Source organism: Cebus imitator, unplaced genomic scaffold, assembly GCF_001604975.1.
Source record: "Cebus imitator isolate Cc_AM_T3 unplaced genomic scaffold, Cebus_imitator-1.0 Scaffold568, whole genome shotgun sequence".
Classification (NCBI taxonomy): Eukaryota; Metazoa; Chordata; class Mammalia; order Primates; family Cebidae; genus Cebus; species Cebus imitator.
The window spans coordinates 591,050-599,573 of NW_016107883.1; the positions used below are offsets into that span (position 1 = coordinate 591,050).

An 8,524-nucleotide genomic window follows, 5' to 3' on the forward strand; every position below is an offset into this window, starting at 1 on the left:
CTCCACAGAAACAGCTTTTCTGCAGCCTCAGTGAATCTTTTCCTACTTCCGGCATCTCTTCTGTTTCCAGAACCTGAACAGGGAGAGATGCCTGCCATGAAGAGTGCAGATGTGGATGCTTCCATCTGGGTGCATGAAGCTGAGAAGCTGGCCAGCCCTGGCCCATGTGCTACTGACTTTGCAGCCATTCCCTGGCCCAGAGGAGCTTCAGGCTGGAGTCTGAGTCTGGGTCAGCAGCAGTGATGTCACCAATTGTGACCTCAAGAGCTTCTGACCTCACAATGAGCCTGTAGGCACTGCCTGTCTAGGGGCCCTGGGGCCTCTGTTTCTGTGGTAGTGTGGCAGCTGGGACCATGGCCAGCTTCAGTCCACCTGGTGTCACATAAGCAAGCCCACGGGGTCCTGTAGCTTCTCCTTTCTGGCTAGAAGCTCCAGGCATAGCCTGGGACTGGTTCTTCCCAGGGAGGGCTATAGCCAGGGCCCTGCCAGCCTCAGGGACCACAGCAGCTCTCACACCAGCATCTTGCAGAACAGGAGCCGTTCCAGGGTCTCCAGTAACGTCTGATCATCATCACTGCCAGGATTCAAGGCGGCTGCCTGGTGAGTGCTGACAGCCTGCGTGGCTAGAAAGGACAGTCCCAAGTCAATTAGGGACTTAGGTAGCAGCAACAGGGTGGTGGAGAAGAGGCTGGGACAGGATCATGATGGCAGAGGACAGCCCTGGACTCTGCAGTAGCCCTGCCCCTGGGGGGCAGATTCAGCAGTCAGCTTATAGGGGGTTATCCCCATGACCTAGGGGTCAGGTGGGAGGGTATGGGATGGGCCTGAAGGCTGCCCCTGCCTCTGCTGATCCCTCAGTGCCAGTGGGCTGTTAGGGACTGGGCTGCACAGCAGGAGGTAGGTGGCAGGGAAGTGAGCATTATTGCCTGAGCTCCTCCTCCTGTCAGATCAGCCATAGCATTAGATTCTTATAGAAGCGCGGATCCTATTGTGAACTGAGCGTGTGTGGTATCTAGGCTTCGTGCTCCTTATGAGAATCTAACTCATCCCCGATGATCTGAGGTGGAACGGTTTCATCCCTAAAGCCACCACTCCCCACCATGGTGTCCATGGAAAAATTTTCTTCCATGAAACCCTGGTGCCCAAAAGGTTGGGGCCCACTGCTCTAGAGCCACCCCCTGGCCTCACAGACCCTCTAACACCCTTGCCAGCCACCCACTGCCTCCCTGCTCAATAACCCTGCCCCTCCAGCGCTGTGTCGGCTTTGTCTCCACAGGCTTCCCTAGCCCCACTGTCCTCTGGTAGGCCTCTTGATGGACAAGGCCATGCAGTGCGCCTTGCAGGGGCTGGGGTGTGGCCCCTAGGAATGTCTGCCTCCTCCCACATCCAGCGGGCAGCATCAGGACAGCCCAGCTCACAGGTCTGCCAGTCCCTCCACACCACACTCTGCCCCATCCTACCTGGTGCTCCACGGAAGGCCCTTAGCCCAGAGGACTGTGTGCTGCTTTGGTGGGGATGCCTCAGGAGCAGGGAGCCTGCGAGCTGGCAGGGACCTGGCTTCAGCCTGAGATTTGCAGCAGATGCTGTCAGGGGCCCATGCACAGCCCCTCCGCCCTCACCTCCGCACCTGGAGGCCTGGCCTTCGAGTCCGCCAGCTGCAGAAACGCACTAGGCCATGCGCAGAGAGTGGGAGCAGCCCCTCACCAATGAGAGCAGGGAGTGGGATAAATACCCCAGCTCCCTCGCCTCTCTGTGGGGGTAGCTCAGAGCTGTGCTCTGCACAGTCACCCATAGCAGCCTGTCGGGGCAGGCTGAGCTGCAGCCATGGTGAGGACACACCCCAGAGTGCATCCTCCCCTTCCCTCCCCACATTCCACTTTCCTCTCGGTGCCTCCTGGGTGCAGCTCCCAAGTGCAGCCCTGCACTCGCACCTCTCCAGGGCCTGCTTCGGGGCAGGGGGAAGCCTGGGCCAGTTCTGGCAGCAGGGTCACAGCAGGAGGCTGCAGAATGGGGCCTGTGGCCTCTGCTAAGCGTCTACTACATTCTATGCATAACCTCACTTCATTTTTTTTCTACCTGATGGAGAACATACTATGCTCACCCCTATAACTCAGATGAGGAAACTGGGGCTCAGGAAAGTTAACCCCAGCAGCCAAGAACCACGCATCGGGGTCACCTTAACCAAAGCGCTGGGCTTCCTAAGAGAGGACAGGAATCACTCAGGCCTAGGGTTCTGGTGAGGCACAGCCTCCAAGCTCATTGCTGGAGCCACACCTGGGGAAGCAGCAGCCTTCCTCCAAGTGGCCACAGCTGTGCTGCCCAGTGCAGTAGGCACTGGCCACATGCAGCTAGCTGTTCACAGTTACTAGAATTAAATACAACTGGGAACTACCCCGTCCCTCAGTCATGCTCAGCTGATAGCCACATGTAGCCAGCAGCTGCCATCTCGGACAGCATGGACCCAGGGCATTTCCCTCATCTCAGAAAGTTCTACTGGATGGTGCTGGTCCCGGAGGAAGACCACCACCTGGCTGTGCTACAAAGACCCAGCTGCCCAGACCAGGAATCAGCCCTCCTCCCAGACCAGGGCTTCAGCTGTCAGCTCAGAGGACCAAATGCGGCACCCAGGGAACTGTAGGCAGTCGGCATTGTCACAACATGCTTCAGGGGCCTGTGTGGCGGTGTGCCGGCTGAGGTGGCTGTATGAAGACCAGTGAGAAGGAGTGGGTGACATGCTGCCATGAAGGACACCAGGGGTCAGGCCTTACCCTCCACTAGTCTCAATGCTCGCCCAACTCTGCTCATCTGTGGTGCTTTAAAATGTATGTACAGCCTGGGCAATATAGTGAGATCCCATTTCTACAAAAATAAAAAAAATTAGTGGGGCATGGTAGCACACGCCTGTAGTCCCAGCTACTCGGGAGGCTGAGGTGGGAGGATCACTTGAGCCCAGGAGGTTGAGGCAGCAGAGAGCTGTGATTACATCTCTGCACTCCAGCCCAGGTGGCAGATGAAGACCCTGTCTCAAAAAAACCAAAAAAACTAGAAATGGACTTACCACATAACCCAGCAATGTATCTCAGAGAAATGAAGATACTTTCAGGCAGAAGCTTGCATCTGAATAGTAATAGTGGCTTTGCAAGTGCCCCAAGCTGGAGGCCTGAGCAGCTGCCCAACTGTGCCCTGGAACGGCACTTGGTAGCAGGAGGGACAGACTGTGGGTGAAGTTTGGGCAGATCTGGAGGAAAGCAGGATGAGAAGCAGCCAGTCTCAGAAAGATGCCTCATGTGCAGTTCCTCTGCATAGCACTCCTGAAGTCACATGCTGCTCCATGATGGAGGACAGATCAGTGGCTGCCAGGTTTGGGGACTGGGCTGTGGGCAGGTGTGGCTGTGGAGGAGTTAGTGTGAGAGAGCCTTGGGGAGGGTATCTGGTGAGGACCTTGATTATGGTGGTCACAGGAAGCTACACACAGGAGAAAATGGCACAGAGCAGTGCGTGTGCAGGGCAGTGATGCCGGCATTTGGAGGCCCGCAGGCATCCCCCACCCCGCTGGGCTGCTCTGTCACTCTGCTTTCTGCCTGCCACCACCCCTGCCCCCTCTGATGCCCCCTCCTGTCTTCCAGCCATGGCCAAGAGGTGCGCCACAGCTTAACCCCCTCAGTGATGGACTCCAGGGCCCGCCAGAAGTCTCACCTGAGTAAGAAGTGGAGGATCCAGGCCCAGGAGAATTTTGCCAAGAAGTTTCCATACAGGTGTGGGATGCTCATGCCTCTGGAGCCAAGCCCTGCCTCCCCCAGGTCACCTCAGCATCCTGGGAACTCAGATGTGTTCTGTGGGGCTGCAGTTCGGAGGGGATTTCTTGTCCACAGGGAACCCCTTAGCAGCCCTTGCCTGGCTGACAGTCTAGGGTCTGCCTTCGTCGCTCCCATCATAGCCTAAGCTGAGGGGCCTCTAGGTGGGTTCAGGCCCCACTGGGTCATCCCAGAGCCCAGGCCAGCTGCTTCCCCAAGTCACACGGGGAGCATGGCGACAGACGCCTGCCCCTCCTGAGCTGTGTTGGAACTGGTGTGCTGGGCAGCCGTTGTTTGTGAGCTCCTGGGACTAGGATTCAGCGGGGATAATGGGCAGCCTGAGGGGGCCTAGGGGAAGCTGGCCTCCCACCTGCAGGACAGCAGGCAGCACCTGGCACTGGGGCCGAGCTTGGCACCCTGCAACCTCAAGCTGCCCACTCCATGCTCACTCCCCACCCCAGAAACAGGTGCTATGTGCCCAGCAGTGGCCCTGGATGCTTGGCAGGGCTGCCCACAAGGACCACGGAGGACCACCTGGGCAGCCATGCTTGAGGGTGGTAGGGACGATGAGCTCCATGCTGTGCCTCTGTGTCAGGCCAGTTGAGCACCTGTCCCTGTCCTTGCCCCAGGAGACTCTAGCTATATAGCCTTGCACCCCATTCTGTCCCCCACTGTAGACACCGTCACATGAGGCCCAGGTGGCAGGTACACACCATACAGAGTGCCCTCAGGTTGAAACCAGGGGAGGCTAGCACCCAGGGGCTTGGATGGTCTGGACCAGCCGTTTTGGCCGCTGTGGCCGTAACAAGACTCTCCAGCCAGCTGCAGCTTAGCTCCCACCTCCTGGCTGTGTAACTTCTGTGCCTCAGTTTTCATGTCTGTAAAATGTGGGTAACACCTGCCTCATAGCATGCGTGTGAGTTGACATATGGGCTAATATTTGCGAAGCACTTAGTGCTTGGCAGATGGAAAGTTCCAGATGAGTGACAGCCACTTCAGGAGGCTGGTGGCTGGTGGCCATGTTGACACTCAAGTGCTGTCGCAGGTTCTCGTTGCTGACAGAGCCCGACCCTGAACCCCTGCAACCCTGGAAGATCACAGACAACTCCAATACTGTGCAGCTGCCCCTGCAGAAGAGGTTGGTGCCAACAAGGTCCATCCCAGTCCGAGGGTAAGTCCCTGCCCTGAGGCTACCACCCCCACTGGCCTTGTGCATGCTGCCTGGCCTTCCTTCCCCCGATTTTGCATGCAGAAGTTCACATCATCCTCCCAACATGTGCCACTTTAAAGCTGAGGAAACTGAGGCAGAGAAGGGGGACGCTAAAGCCTGATGGCTATTCCCACAGCCAGGCAGCTTCCAGGCAAGGGCATACAAGACCTTCCTTGGGCAGGGCCTAGGCCACTGGGGGCAGGCTTAGTTGCACGGGTGGTGGGGAAACTGGCCTCTGCAGCAGGAGCTTAGCCAGGTCCTCCACATGGGAGAGCAGCAAGGGAAGGAGCTGGGCGCCTCTGCACTTAGTGTGGCTGCACGGCGCTGGCTAATGCTGTACTCCAAGGGTGGAGGCCCTGGGCGGGCCCTCAGCTGACTGCAGCACGAACTCTCAGGCTCTCTTATCACCCCAAACATGGGGTACTCAAGGAAACCCTGGACACCCTTGGAAAGATCCAGCCACAGAAAAGTGGACCCTCAGGCACACCTACTCCCTCCTAAACAGATGTGAGGAAAGAAACAAAGCCTCGGACCCAGCAGCTCCTCAGTCATGCACTGCACGGGGAACAGCTGTGTGGCACTGAAGGGCTTCCTCCACCAGCAGTGTAGGCCCCCCCAGCCTCCTGAATGCCCTGGCCCACTGAAGCCTTGGTCCTCATCCACTCCAGTTAATGTCAGGGGCCCTCAGGGCCAGGGTGGGTCTGTGTTGACTTTTCCATGCTTATCATTTGATACACTGCATGTCAACTCTGGCCAGCCATGAGGATGCACACTCCATCCCTGAATAGATGCCTGGAGAGACAGACAGACAGACGCACACACACCCAACCCACACATGGCCCTGGCCTTTGCAGGGCCTGACTCCCCGCAGTTTGGTTGCAGGAGCACCAGATCCCCAGGATTTTGCCCCACAGCTCCAAGCTGAAGCAATGGGCTTAGCTGCCAGGTCTGAGCTCTGAGAGCTCAGATGTTCCTGGTCTCAGATTCTACCCATGCAAAATGGAGTGGCTTAGAGTTAGGGGCAGCTGTCGGGTCAGAGCAGAGGCCTGGGGCTGAACCCTGCTGTTGGGAAGCTGAAGGTGGCAGTGGGCAGAGGCGAGGCTGGGGAGAGAGAATTGACTAGGAACAGAGCGGCTGCCAAGGCCCTGCCACAGTGGGGAGTTGATCCCATGCCCGGGCTGACAGATGGGCAGTGGTGGGTTTCCACATCTCTACAGCCGGGTCCATGATTACAGGAGCTAGGGAGGGGGGTGTGAGTGTCAGCTTCTGTCAAATGGCAGCAAAATAGTGAGGAGCAGGCAGAAGGGAGATTTCCCACCCCATCCTGTGAGGTAGCTGTGGAGACAGTCAAGCCTGTGGGTGGCATGGTGGGTCCTACATGTAGCTGCTAGGGGATGGGCTGGAAGGAGGGGTGGAAGAGAGAGGGTGGCCTTACAGTCAGGTTGGCATGGCAGAGAGGTATGCCTCTGGCAGATGCTGAAAATGAAGCTCACTTAGTGGATGGGCAGGGCTTGGGAACACGTCCCCAGCCACTTATGAGGCAGGGGATCAGGAGGCACTGGGGGACTCCTAGATTCTGGCTTGGATATCTGGTGGCTGGAGGAGCCTGCCTGTGGGGGTAGGTGAGTGTGGGGTGCCACCATGGCTTCCTGGGACACCAGGTGGCAGAGGCTCTGTGTGGAAGGGGCCAGGCCAAGCCTGGTTGGGAGCAGATCCTCCTGGGGCCCTCCCAGCTGTGGCCGTGGCTGACTTCTCTGGGCTGTAATGGCTGCAGTCAGCAGGGTTTCTAAAGGCCACGTGTGGCTGTGTGTGGCTTCCCTAGGCTCGAGGCTCCAGGTTTTACATCACCGTCCGGCTCCAGCCCGGCACCACTGCCAGCTTTGCCGCCACCTCCACTGTGTAGCCTTTGGGAACTCAAGTTGCTGAGCCACCGCTTCCCCAGACAACTCGCCTTCCTGCTGTCCACCCTCAACACTGAGGCTGCCGCCCCCACAACCAGAGAGGCGGCAGGGCTATCCAGGGGCCTCTCCTAGAGGCTGGGCTTTGTGTGGCCTCCTTACTGGCCACCTACTCCTTGGCAGGCTCTGGGCAGTGGCTGAAGAGACTTGAGTGAAGGGATCAGCCTTCACAGACCGGGAGTGCTTTGTGGTCCCCCAAGGAGCTATGCCAAGCTGATAAACTGTGCGGATTCCCACCCAACTTCCAGCTGGGATGATCATTTTGCCTCTCTGAGCCTTCATTTTCTCATCTCTAAAATTGTTGTAATAATGTTAAATCTTGCAGGGTTGGTGTAAGGATTAAAAAGAATATGAATGTCACTTCTAGGACTTTATCCCAAATGTACACTCACACAGGTAAGTAAACGCTGCCCCCTCCAGTACTGCTAGAAACAGCGAAGGACTGGAAAGCAGCTAAACTGTTTCCTAAACACTGATAGGAAGCTGCTAAATTTTACAACTGCTCCTGGAAATCTTAGGCAGCCCTTCAAATGTAGAGGCAGCTTTTTATACACTGCTCTGAATGATCTACAGGTCTATTACAATATTTGTTAAAAAGCACATCAGAAGAGTATGTCTGATATGCCGCCATCTTGTGTGTACTAAAAATGAGGTGTGTGTGTGTGTGTATGTGTGTTGTGAGTGTGTGTATGGGTTGTGTGTTGTGTGTGGGGTGGCTGTGTGTGTACATCGGTGTGTTATGTGAAGCAGACAGCAATCATTACCTTTAAGGAGGAGAACGGGGAACCTGGGGACAGGACCCAGAGCAAGGCACACCATTTTTGTGGGTTGTCATACATGAGCCTGATGCTGATTGCTGTATTACAACGTCAGTAATGTAAGGAGTGTGGTGGGCTGCTGGAGGCTTTGGAAAGCAAGACAGCAGCACTGGGCAGCGAGGTGCCTGCTGAAGATTTAAGGGTCCCCCACTGTGTTCCACAAAGAAAGGGGCTAGAAAGTCACCTTGGAGTCCTTGGGAGGGCAAATAAAATCAGAACACTAATTGTAGCCCTCTCCCTGGAGTGGGGAGGGGGACCCCACTAAGTAGGGTGGCCAAGTGGCTTTATTGTCCCAGAAAGGAGGTGGAGTGAGGACCCTTATGATGAAAAGATTGAAGGGGGTTGGCTTCCCAGGCTGTAGGGGCAGGACGGGATGGGTTCCCAGCCTGCAAGAAGCAGACCCTGGACTCAGATCTGTGATGCCTGGGGAAGGGTGAAGGGCCGCCCTGTGCTGCCCCAGTCAAGACTCCAGGCTCCCTCCCCATGTAGAGCCCGAGGACTCACAGCGTCTACCTGGGGGTAGAGTACAGCTTCCAGCAGCACCCACAGACCTGCAGGAAGCATAGACCTCTGGGGTGCCCTCCTATGGGGGTGGGAGCCAGGCTGATCTTCGTTTGGACTGTATAAGCCTCAAGGAGGCTGTCTCAGGGGGTTAAAGCTATGCAGTGTTTGATATAAGCAAATACATCAACTTGTGTCTACCATGCAGCATAACCAGGGACACGAGACCTACCCTTATTCCTG

General features: G+C 56.7%; 1 protein-coding gene across 1 annotated transcript; it reads left to right on the forward strand.

Moving 5' to 3' along the window:
* Positions 1–295: 295 nt before the first annotated feature.
* Positions 296–7,219, forward strand: CUNH3orf22 (chromosome unknown C3orf22 homolog). Its single transcript, XM_017516002.2, has 4 exons — positions 296–600; positions 3,627–3,755; positions 4,840–4,965; positions 6,827–7,219. The coding sequence occupies exons 2-4, from the start codon at positions 3,667–3,669 to the stop codon at positions 7,035–7,037; spliced, it is 426 nt and encodes a 141-aa protein (XP_017371491.1). The 5' UTR covers positions 296–600; positions 3,627–3,666; the 3' UTR covers positions 7,038–7,219.
* The last annotated feature ends 1,305 nt before the right edge of the window (positions 7,220–8,524 follow it).